This window comes from Montipora capricornis, chromosome 13, assembly GCF_036669925.1.
Source record: "Montipora capricornis isolate CH-2021 chromosome 13, ASM3666992v2, whole genome shotgun sequence".
Taxonomy (NCBI): domain Eukaryota; kingdom Metazoa; phylum Cnidaria; class Anthozoa; order Scleractinia; family Acroporidae; genus Montipora; species Montipora capricornis.
The window spans coordinates 49,627,528-49,640,027 of NC_090895.1; the positions used below are offsets into that span (position 1 = coordinate 49,627,528).

At 39.5% G+C, this 12,500-nt stretch overlaps 1 protein-coding gene across 1 annotated transcript in view; it reads left to right on the plus strand.

The window, feature by feature from the left end:
* Positions 1-2,334: 2,334 nt before the first annotated feature.
* LOC138029707 (uncharacterized) overlaps positions 2,335-12,500 on the plus strand; it is a 29,126-nt gene continuing 18,960 nt past the window's right edge. Inside the window, exons 1-7 of the mRNA XM_068877459.1 lie at positions 2,335-2,390; positions 3,672-3,725; positions 4,231-4,284; positions 4,792-4,845; positions 11,345-11,452; positions 11,632-11,669; positions 12,397-12,500. The exon at positions 12,397-12,500 is cut by the window's right edge and continues 2 nt beyond it. Of these exons, the coding sequence (XP_068733560.1) occupies positions 11,395-11,452; positions 11,632-11,669; positions 12,397-12,500 (200 nt within the window). The 5' untranslated portion in view covers positions 2,335-2,390; positions 3,672-3,725; positions 4,231-4,284; positions 4,792-4,845; positions 11,345-11,394. The remainder of the gene's footprint in view (positions 2,391-3,671; positions 3,726-4,230; positions 4,285-4,791; positions 4,846-11,344; positions 11,453-11,631; positions 11,670-12,396) is intronic.

Sequence of the window (12,500 nt, forward strand, 5' to 3'; positions counted from 1 at the left end):
GTACGGGCACACCCAGGTGGCGATTTTATACGCCGATCGCAGAGAATGTCCGCACTACTTTAATTTGGTTCCCAGACGGCCCGATCTGTCTATGCTTTGTGTTGTCCGCCATTTTTACGTAGTGACGTGATAAAATTGTAAGGTCTTATAGGCGGTTTTCGAAATATCAAATATTCAGCTTGATAGTGAGACAGTGAGGACAAAAACAATAGAAACACGGAATGAATGTGAAAAACATTTTCATATCACCCACTTTCCTTTGTCTTTGTCCTCAGAACCTCTCTTTTAAGATGAATTTTAATATATCGAAAAAGGCCGATTGGTTGAATCCTTAAGCAATTCGCAACGACCTTCGTAAAAAAATCACAGGAGCGGGCACACTAGACGAATTGCAGTGAATTTAATCGCCGATATCCGACATGCTAGATATCAGCGATTTTACGTCGATCACAGCGATCGGGCACGTTCGGTGATTTTCGCCAATCGTAGCGATCGGCTAACAAAATTCCTTAGAGTGGCGCTGGAACAACATCAACTGACGGCAACAAAAATGTCTCTCCAAAATACAACTTAGTGCTCTCGCAAGTATTTTGCGATTATTCTGTCTTGTTCATCATCTGCTTAGTCATCTTGCCACCAGGAAACTCGCCACCGAGCTGTTTTCGTTATTAACTGTTTACACCTTCAATTCTGTGTAGAGCGTCCTATTTGTTTGAGTGAGTGTTTTAGTGGTTATTCTAAACTGACTAACGACTAGGATTAACGATAGAAGTATGGCACGCTTTTAGTGTCAAAATTCAAACATCCATTTAAATTTTCAATTCAGCGATTCAAATATTCAATTCAGCGCTTCAAACATTCAATTCGGCAATTCAAATATTCTAGTCGTCAATTCAAACGCTCAATTCGGCAATTCAAACATTCGATTCGGGAATCAAATATTCAATTTGGCAATTCAAAGATTGAATTCGACAAATTCGGGTCCGCTGTAATTGGCCACAGCTGTTACGGTGTCCCCGCCAATGTTCTTCTGTATACGTAATTGTTTGTTTGTTTATTTGGCGAAGCTAATAAAATAAAAATAATTCAAATTGAGCGGTTTTGAATTGAGTGTCGTAAAAAACCAAAACCAAAGTAATTACTTTGGTCAATCAAAAAGGACGGAAACAATCTGGTCAACCAATCAAAACTCGAAGTAGTAACACGTAGCCGACACAAAGCGTGGGAAAATGTGCACGCGCGAGCCACGAGTGGTTTTGGTTTCAATTCTGATTGGTTGAAAAAGTGGCGCGAGATCTTTGAACCAATCACCGAGTGAAGTAATACACAACCAAAGCAATTCGCTAATTACTTTCGATAGTCAATTAAAAACCGCTCGATTCACTTCGCTTCACAAGTCACAGGTCATTGTTTACCAATACAGAGGAATCCTAAACAATCATTACAGCTAATCTTAGGCCTAACTGAATTGAATTGCCGAATTGAATGTTTGAACTGTTGAATTGAAGGTTTCAATAGCTAAAACGAATGTTTGAATTGCCGAATGCACGTTTGAAATTTGACACTAAAAACGCGCCATAGGGAGAAGTGCCTCCTATTTATCGAGGTCGAATCAGCTTAAGCAATGAAAGTCAGGTGTATGGCAACTACAGACTGTTCTTAAATAGTGTTGATAGACAGTATTTAAATCTAAGCACACATTTTAAAACGGCTAGCCATCGATAAGTGCAAGTTAGGGTTTGGTTAGTGCTACTCTGCGGTCCGCAAGTGTCAGACGTTGCGACAACGCACGCGGGCAATAAAAGAAAAGCAAACAAACGAAGATTTGACGATGAAATGCTGATCGCTTCCAATGCGTCATGTGCTGTCACGATTTTCGAGAAATAACTTCCTTTATTGCCTTATAATTTTAGATATATAAAGTAGATAAACTAGATATATAAAGTAGTAAATTTAGGCGACTTTAATTGCATATTGGCGGCGAGATCTGTGGTAACGAGTGTTCCTGGTGGCGAGATGACTGGATACCCAAAACGGGTGAAGTATCCTGTAACTGGACGGGTACAAACGGTTTTAATTAAAAAGTGAAAATAGAAAATGAATGGTGAATTGTTATATACTCGCGTTCGTCACAACACAAAATTTAGTGATTTCACGTTGTTTTGTGCGGGAGTACGACAAAAAAATGCACGGAAATTTGTGTTGCACGTGCACTGAGCACGATTATTTCTCCTTGACCGTCCAACAATATTCTTGCTTTGTGGCGTTGTCTTTGCCGTAGCCGACTTCTTTGCTTAAACTCCCTATTGTTTTCCTACTTACGTTTGCAGGTTCGAATCTAACCAGGAACCTGTCAGATTGTTGGGAAAACTCCACGGATCTCTATTCTGGTTAGTTCTCTCAACACAGTATCAGCTGGAGTAATACTACCACAAAAGTAGCAAAAGTCATTCAAAGGATATCAATGTTCCAAACCGGTTAATAAGATGCACATTACTTCGTGGTATAGTTACTGTAGCTGAAGCACAAGTAGAGGACTTGACTTCTGAACAATAGGAATCTACATTGAATCCTTAGTATCCCATGTTATCCTTTGCGTCTATCGTCGTTCAGTCATGTGGCACGAAATGATTCATTTTCAGTCAAAAGACACAAAAAATGTTTTTTTTACCGTTTCTTTTGATCGCAAATGTGTTAGTACCCTTCTCCTTCCCTTCCGAAGGTAGGAACCACTGCGCCACGGAGGAATAAATTAAATTTGAACCAGTAAAACGAGTTAGTAAACTTGTTTTGGCACTCACGCATAGTTTCAAGGTCACAACTGTTTTATTAACGCAAACCGGCTGTGGTGATCAAATATGGCGTCCACAGTGACGAATTCTGCGAAGTTTTGAGGACCGTTCCGGAGGGACTGAAGTCGATCCCACGGAATATCTGAACTTAGTCAAGAGCAAACCCAGGCTAATAAAGTATTGAAAAAAAAAAACAAACCCAGCTTAATAAACTAGTAAACTATTTTCGTTGTTGTTGTTGTTGTAGTACGTTGCGTGCTAATGCTATCATTGGTGAGTGTGAGCTAGAGTACAGCCCGCCACATACGGTGACGAAAGAGCTGAGCAAACTGCCGCACGAGGTGGTTTGCTCAGCCTTTTCCTCACGTGTGCAGGGAGAATTTGGTGAGAAATTTTCCAGGCGAAGCCGTGGGGATGAAATCAAACATGTTGGATATTTTTGGTCTTGCGAGGCAAATTCCTCACTACGTGCGGCCATCGTGTGAATGGAGATGAGCTGGGTCAATCAAGCATGCAATAAAAGTACATGACATTCTCATGCGACTTCAGTAGCGTCGGAGTTTCTTCCTCCTACACTTTCACGGGAGAATGCCATGTATTTTTATTGGATGCTTGATTGACCAAACTTAGCTCGATTCTCACGATGTCCGCACACAGTGAGGAATTTGCCTCGAGAAGCGAATTCTTATGAAAAATTTTCCGCGCACGGGAGGAAACGATCAAGCAAACCGAATTGCGAGGCAGTTTGCTCAGGTTTTTCCTCTCCGTATCCGGAGAGCTTACGCTATTTTACTGCAACATGTAAGCTCCACTGTAAATAACGTTTTTATCGACCAAGCACTATAAATGATAAGCATTTTTTACTTTTCATTTTTCCAGATTCCGCATCCATCACGAGCCTGTCAAAGTGTTTGATAGACCGTCTCTTTTCTGGTTGGTGTCAGCTAGAGTAATACCATATATATATATTTGACTGGATTTACAAGTAGCTACCTGTTAATGCTGTAACATAGCACCTTCAGATGCAGAACAAAGTTCTTGCTTTTCGCAGCTATGATTCCAGCTAGGATCATACTTCACCCCAGCCTCGACAGTGCCACTTCTAGATTTCACTCATGTCTAACAGCTGACTGTATTTTACTGGTCCTTGCATGGGGGACCCGTCGATGCTTGATTGACCAAACTTCGCTCGATTCTCACGATGTCCGCACACAGTGAGGAATTTGCCTCGAGAAGCGAATTTCTTATGAAAAATGTTCTGCGCACGTGAGGAAACGACCAAGCAAACCGAATCACGAGGCAGTTTGCTCAGGTTTTTCCTCACCGTATCCGGAGAGCTTACGCTATTTTACTGCAACATGTAAGCTCCACTGTAAATAACGTTTTTATCGACCAAGCACTATAAATGATAAGCACTTTTTACTTTTTATTTTTCCAGATTCTGTATCCCTCACGAGCCTGTCAAAGTGTTTGATAGACCGTCTCTTTTCTGGTTGGTGTCAGCTAGAGTAATACCATGTATATATCTATTTGACTGGATTAACAAGTAGCTACCTGTTAATGCTGTAACATAGCACCTTCAGATGCAGAACAAAGTTCTTGCTTTTCGCGGTTATGATTCCAGCTAGGATCAAACTTCACCCCAGCCTCGACAGTGCCACTTCTAGATTTCACTCATGTCTAACGGCTGACTGTATTTTACTGGTCCTTGCATGGGGGACCCGTGGATGCTTGATTGACCAAACTTAGCTCGATTCTCACGATGTCCGCACACAGTGAGGAATTTGCCTCGAGAAGCGAATTTCTTATGAAAAATTTTCCGCGCACGTGAGGAAACGACCAAGCAAACCGCATCGCGAGGCAGTTTGCTCAGGTTTTTCCTCACCGTATCCGGAGAGCTTACGCTATTTTACTGCAACTTGTAAGCTCCACTGTAAATAACGTTTTTATCGACCAAGTACTATAAATGATAAGCATTTTTTACTTTTTATTTCTACAGATTCCGTATCCATCACGAGTCTGTCAAAGTGTTGGATAGACCATCTCTGTTCTGGTTGGTGTCAGCTAGAGTAATACCATATATATATATTTGACTGGATTTACAAGTAGCTACCTGTTAATGCTGTAACATAGCACCTTCAGATGCAGAACAAAGTTCTTGCTTTTCGCGGCTATGATTCCAGCTAGGATCAAACTTCACCCCAGCCTCGTTCACTCATGCCTAACGGCTGACTGTATTTTACTGGTCCTTGTATGGGGGACCCTCGTGGCACCTGAAGAGTCAAGCTAAGATATTTTCTGACGAGCACTAATCATAAGTCCTACATAAGAGATGCAGAACAAAGTTCTTGCTTTTCGCGGCTATGATTCCAGCTAGGATCAAACTTCACCCCAGCCTCGTTCACTCATGCCTAACGGCTGACTGTATTTTACTGGTCCTTGTATGGGGGACCCTCGTGGCACCTGAAGAGTCAAGCTAAGATATTTTCTGACGAGCACTAATCATAAGTCCTACATAAGAGATTGGTTCTGGGTCGTTTCAAAGTTGTAGGCAAAAAGTTCTTCCAAGCAGTGTCACAAAAAACTAACTTTGGTTTGCTCTTATAAGTGCAAACTAACAACTAGATCGTAGCTTAGAGCCTCTAGATTTTATACAGGCATGTCTTGACTCAGCCCCCCTTGCGTTTAAGACTGCCCCAGTGGCTTGAAAACAGGTTACGCCTGTTTTCAAGCAAGAATCTAAGCAGCCACCTTTTTCAAAAATCAGTCAGATATGTATTTTTTTTAATGGGTTGCCAAACCCAGTCGGAATCTGCGTTTCATTTCTCCGTATTTTTACTTTTTTTTCCGTGTCATGAAATGTCTTGCCTGTCACTCCCCTGCTTAGTGGCGTCTTTGTGCATAGAGTCTTCTGTGCCTATTTTGTTCGGTTAATGCATAGATTTCTCTGGTGCACACAGGAGAACAGTTAATACTACCTCGTTACCATGCTGAGAGATCCCATGAGATAGCAAGCGCATGCCCCAAACAGTGAAACGCTTGTCGCCGAACAGTTCAGTTCACCTGACTGTTTGTCCGTAAATATTCTTCGCGAAATTCCTTCATTCGTCCGCTTCAACATGGATTCAGAGAGGCCGGATGAGGGGAAAGGTCGGAACATCTCCGAAGTTTCTAAAACAGTTTCGAACGACGTGTTAACTGACTGGAATGCCGAGCTCTGCAAAGAGAAACCGTGGCTTCGGCACAACCTGTAAGGAGTATCTAAAGAGAACCAAGTCTCTTAGGGGAAACCAGTCTAAGCTTTTCATCAGCTATGTGAAAATCTGTGAAACCTTTTAAAGAACTGAGTGAGTAGAGATACCCTGAATCGTTGGGTACGCAAAGTTATGGCACAGGCCAGTTTAGATGTTTCTAAGTTTTCACCACATAGCAGTAGAGCAGCGTCAGTGTAAGCTGCACATCATCAGAGCTTCTATTAATTTAGATGACATCCTGAAAACAGCTGGTTGGTCATCAGAATGTTGTTTTGCGAAATACTACAACAAGCCAATAGGACCCAATAGTTACGGTTTCCAGCTTTGCAAACGCTGTGTTATCTGTTAAGTAGATCCTTACGATGAACTTTATTGCCACTGTAATAAAACCTGTCTGCTTTATTGATTTGCGCTTTTTTCTTAATGTGCGTGTCAGCTTCAAAATCTCATGGGATCTCTCAGCATGGTAACGAGGTACATGTAGAATTAGAAAATAAAACGAGACTTACCTGTCAGGTGAAGTTTGATTTTCTAATTAACCTGCAATGGCGTCGAAAGTCATTGGATATTTAAGCAAAATATACCCTCATGGAGCTCAAGAATGGAACGTCAATTGGATGAACAAGATAAGCGGTGAAAAATAAATATCTGGAATCTTTAAAGCGACGAGTAATGGTCTTCGACAACAATTCATTTTTCGCCGTTGGATATCAAGTGAGCTTTGTTTCTAATATTCTACTAACTTGGTATTATATACAACACCGAAATCAAATGGCAATTTTCTTATGGATTTAACAAACATTGAAGGAATCGAACGCCTTGAATGCATCACAGTGTTTACTGAAGTCGCATCTAACTTGTCTGGCAAGTTACATTTATTTTGTACTCAACTCTGCAAAGGTAAAAGAAAAATTAGAAATGTAACAGTGAAGAATTGTTTAAATGAAAGCTTGTTGTCTCTTTGTGCTTCATTTTTACGGTCAAGGTTCTTTCGAAAAGGGTTTGATGTGAACTGTCAGAAATTTATTTAATTGCATCTTCTTTGTGACACGGATTGTGTGTTTTCGTTTAAAATGGCCCCCTATTGTTTATTCTGTCAACACCTTTCTGATGAGAAAACAAAAGGCATATAAATATATCATATATACTTAAATGAAATTGCAACGTTTTTGAAAACGGGTGTATACACTTATACATATATAGTATGCTACGCCAAATGTGACAAAATATCAAGTCCGCTAAAAATAAAACAAGTCACACAATTTCCAATCAAGTTGCCAACAATTAGCATCAATTTGTTTGTTGACCAAATCACATTCCCAGCAATTTATGTTACCTCTCTTGTTGTACAATTCATATATTGAAGAATCGGGCCTCGAATGTCAAGCTCCATGTTTTGCAAGTTAAGATGCTTGTTTTATAAATCAAGAAGAGAGAGGACAGCTTTTGATCAGTTCTATTTTCGAGGGGGACTGAGCACGTGTGGCAAAATGATTAAACGCGAGTAAATCTGAGCGAGACGGTGGCCGCTGAAAGTATCGAGGATCTTGGTCTACAGGCAAATCATTCAATCAGCCCAAGCAGGATTATTCGTTCCTTGCATGTCGCTATAACTTCACCCAGTTCCCGAATTTGTGAAGACGAACTCTCTCAGAGAATTGCGAATGATCAGCAAAATCAAGCACATCTACAACAACGTGAAATGACCAATTTTCGGGTTTTGACGACAACATGCATGGACAACAAACAGTGAATCTTTTGTTCTTTCTCTTTTCTTCACATTTGTTCGTACGATTCTGGTTATCGAATACTTCGCCTATCTTACGACATAAACAAGATGGAAACGTCGTGAAACACTTAGGATAGCTCAAGCTAATAGTTTGAAGTAACGTTTTCGTCGCCGTAGCCTTCTTGGTTTCTTAAACTCCCTAATGTCTCCTGTTGTCAGTTTGTGTAGCCATAATTTTTTTGTGGATTATATTGGCTACTCAAACTGCTTGCTGTAGATGTGTTTCATTTTGCTGATCATTGAGCGAGTTCCTCTTCACAACTTCGGGAACTGGGTAAGTTATAGCGACATGAGAGGAACGAATATTCCTGCTTGGGCTGATTGAAAGATTCGCCTGTAGACCAAGATCCTCGATACTTTCAGCGGCCACTGTCTCGCTCAGATTTACTCGCGTTTAATCATTTTGCAACAGGTGTTTAGTCCCCCTCGAAAATAGAATTGATCAAAAGCTGTCCTCTCTCTTCTTGATTTATAAAACAAGCATCTTAACTTGCAAAACATGGAGCTTGACATTCGAGACCCGGTCCTTCAATATATGAATTGTACAACAAGAGAGGTGGCATAAATTAATTGCTGGGAATGTGATTTGGTCAACAAACAAATTGATGCTAATTGTTGGCAACTTGATTGTAAATTGTGTGACTTGTTTTAACTTTAGCGGACTTGATATTTTGTCACATTCGGGGTAGCATATATATAGTGTGAAACTTGATTTTCGTAAAACAGTGCTCAATACATAGAAGTAGAGCGAAGTATATATGGAAGAAAAAACAAATAAACTACAAGTTCATCCCTACAAGCCTGTTTCGTGGTCGCCCACTCATCGGGGGATTGATGAGTGGGCGGCCACAAAACAGGTTTTTAGGGATGAGCTTGTAGTTTATTTGTTTTTTCTTCCATGTATACATATACATATACATATATTTTTCTGCTCTATATAAATAAGCCGCTGTTTTTGTGATTTGCACTCATTGTAAACAGTTTCTTAGTTTTTAACTTTTAACCTGAAGAAGGCCGAACGGCCGAAACGTCGTGTATTAAACCCCGTCCAGAACAGTCAAGAGTTTGTCTCTTCGTCGCTTTTTCTTACGTACATTAAACTACAAATTCGCGTCGAGACATTGTATCCTGTGGATCCTCTTACTGGGAGTTCATCGTTAGGTCAACCAACCGTACACTGCATATACATATATATATGTATGTACTTGGTCTCACTGCGGTAAGGGACGCGGTAAGGAAGGCTTTGAATGCCAGAGAAAATAAATTTCCATCCACTACTTGTATTTTAGAAGATGTGCAAATCTGTTTGAAAAGCAACCATTCTGCTTTTAAGGAGAATTTTTTTCTTCAAATTCATGGCACAGCTATGGGTCCAAAGAATGCCTGCATTTATGCCGATCTTGCCATGGGCGAAATCAATCTCAAAGCTAAATTTTCCGGTCTGATAAAGGCGTCCCTATGGTTGCGATTTTGTGACGATGTTTTTGATCTTTGGCAGCAAGGCCTTACTACTTTGCATCAATTTACGGATTACATTAATTTCTCTATCCTACTATTAAATTTGAGTTAGTTTATTCTGAGCGCGATCTCCGTGTATTAGATCTTACTTTATATCTTATCGATGAGTTTATTAGGACAGACGTCTAGCTGCCATCCCAAGCATGTTTTCAAGGCCATTCCTTTCGGAGGAGCCACAAAATTAAAAGAAATTGCTCTCATGAAACCTTCCTTGCCAAGAGAACAGCTGAGTACGATAGTAATGATCAATTCTCCAAAGCCTCCGCCATTTTTAGACCTTTTTAGAAATGATTTGAATTACTCATAACTCGTGGAAAAGAAGCGAAGAAACTAATTCCATTTGTTATTACATTCAATCCAAATTTACCCGATGTTGATAACATAATTACAAAGCATTTGTTTATTTTACAATCTAACCCTAAATTAAAAGAACTTTTCCCTGGAGGCCCTGTCATACCAGACTTCTGTCGGTCAAAAAATCTTAAAGAATTGCAAGCACCATCCCTCTTGAAAACCGCCGTAGAGAGACGAACGGATCACCACAACAATGGTTGTTTTAAATGCGACAGAAATAGATGCGACCTTTGTAAGAATTTCTTTGTGAAAGTCTAAATCTTTTTTCAGTTTTCAAACGGGCAAAAAATACAACATTCATTCCAGACTTTCTTGTGATTCTAAAAACGTTATTTATTTGGCCTCTTACAAGAAATGTCTCTTACAATATGTGGGATCTATCACCACTGATTTTAGAATTAGGTTTTGTAATCACAAGTCTGCTATACTTACAAACAAAACAACTTGTGTAGTAGCAGTGCATTTTAACAAAATTCCACGTACCCTAGATGATTTTTCATTTTAATGCATCGATCAGGTGCAGGCCCCTAACAACTCTAAAGAAATCGATAGGCTTTCAATTACAAAAGAGGCTTATTGGAGTGCTCAGCTGTTCTCTTTAGCCGGCTTAAATAAAAGGAAGGAATTTCATTCAAAAAACAGAATTTCTTATAATTAGTTTCCTTTTCCATAGTGTACGTTCCTACATGATCAATCGTTTTAAGGCCCTTTTCTTGGGTTTCGTTAGGCCTTTAGGTGTAAGGTGAACTCAAAGGCCCTGACCGGGGAGCTTATTATGATTAACATTGTTTAAGGGCCCTCCCCCAGGGGTTTTGTTAATTTTTTGCTTTGTTAATTTAGCTTTTTTGTCGTCTACTAATTAGACCCACTTTTTGTTCTTCTTTTTTTTTTTTAATTTAAATTTTTTATTTATAAAAAAACACTGACAATATAATAAACATAGAGTAAAGTAGATTCCATACAAAAAGGAAACTGCAGCACTTTGAGGTCTACAAAAGAAAAAGAAATGAATTAATGCTAGGCGCTACTGATTAGAAATTTTGAAACTGTGACTCTACATTTGACGTAAAGTAAGTAAATTAATTTGTCCTGTTGAGACGTTGGTGATGGCAAAATTTCTGGAACAAAATCTTTTAAAATAAGACATTTCCATTTCTCATTAAAGAGCTTGGCAATTTTGTTTTTTATTGCAATGTATCTTTCAGTCATTATGTTTTCTCGAAGTTGTATCTTAAACAGCCAGAAGAGTAAAGATTGTTCATTTAGGTTACAATAGACCATTTTACCGATACGGCGGCCATTTTGATTTCTATTGGTTCGAATAACTATTATGGGTACCCAGGGGGCAAATACATATTAATTTGCCCCCTGAGCATCCCATAATGTCTTTCGAAACAATAGAAATCAAAATGGCCGCCGTATCTGCAAAAAGGTCTATTATAAATGAAGTATTTTGCCACCAGCAAAGCCATACCACTTTGGCATAATATGGTAATTATATTTGGGCTAAATGACCTCACTGGCTTTCCTTGATAATGATAATGATGATAATCAAAGTGACTGAATGAAACACTAGAAATCATGCACGACTCAAAATCGTTACTTTTATTTTCAATTACCCCTTCGTTTACTGTCAGGTTGGTTCGAAAAGTCTTCCCAAGGAAGTGCATGGCGAGTGCTTTATAACATGTTGATGTTGGTGTTGGCAGGAGTAATAGTTGGAAAACTGTGCGCGGACCCACACGGTAAGGCAATGGTTGGAAATGCCATAGATTGTCTGAAAAAGTTGAACCTAGATTTGTCCGGGCGTTTGCGTCTGTTCTCCACGATGCTGAAGCCAATATGGCCAAAGTAAATCGTTCCATTTGTTTTAAATCAATTTGACAAGATATTAAGTTATTCAATTTTTTGTCCTTCCTTCTAGAGGAACGGTCCGGAGCGATTGGATCGCACAGGTTTCAGGTGAGAATTCCAGTTGTATTAGACTAAGACTTCGTATGATTACTCTTTATAACCAATGATTGTTGGAACGTTCCATATCAATTTTGATGTGCAGTCAATCTGTCAATCTCTTTTCTTGTCCACTGACGAGTTTTTTATGGGTGACTATAACTTTATAACTTGATGCTGGGGTTCTTCAGATTTTCAAAAACAAGGGCCTTTGAAGCAATTTACTCATTCTGCATACGCACGTTTTTAGCCTAGTATTTTGGTTCCTTTTTATCCACCAAGGTTTGCGTGCCTTTGAACTAATTCCCGTCATCAAACTGAAAAAAAAAATGACAATGAGAGGACAAACGCACAAAAAAATACCGTCATTTGATTATACACCAGGCCACAGTTGTTCAGAAGGTGAATAACGCTATCCACCTGATAAATCACTATCCATTTGATAGCGCTATTGGTTTCGCTATGACTTCTGTGGCACTGGATAGAGATTTATCCGGCGGGTAGCGCTATCCTTTGTTTGAACATTTGGGGCCAGTTGTTTTTAGTAGCAGTTGTGTCATTGGTGACCACACTTGTCCTCGTTTCAATATTACAGGAAATATCTGCAAAATCATTTCAACACTGCTTACGTTTGTTTTGAACCCGACTTGTTGTCCATGGCAAACAAATCGTTGATTTTTAACTTTGTCAGGTAAAGGAATAAAGTAATTACTTTACGTCCCTTGTGTCATTTCTTTAGATGGAGCCCGACTATGAACCTATAATAAGATATATAAGTGATCTTATTGCACATGTAAGGGCCTCCTTACCTTGGGTCGCTGTTCTGATGCAAGAACGTAGTAC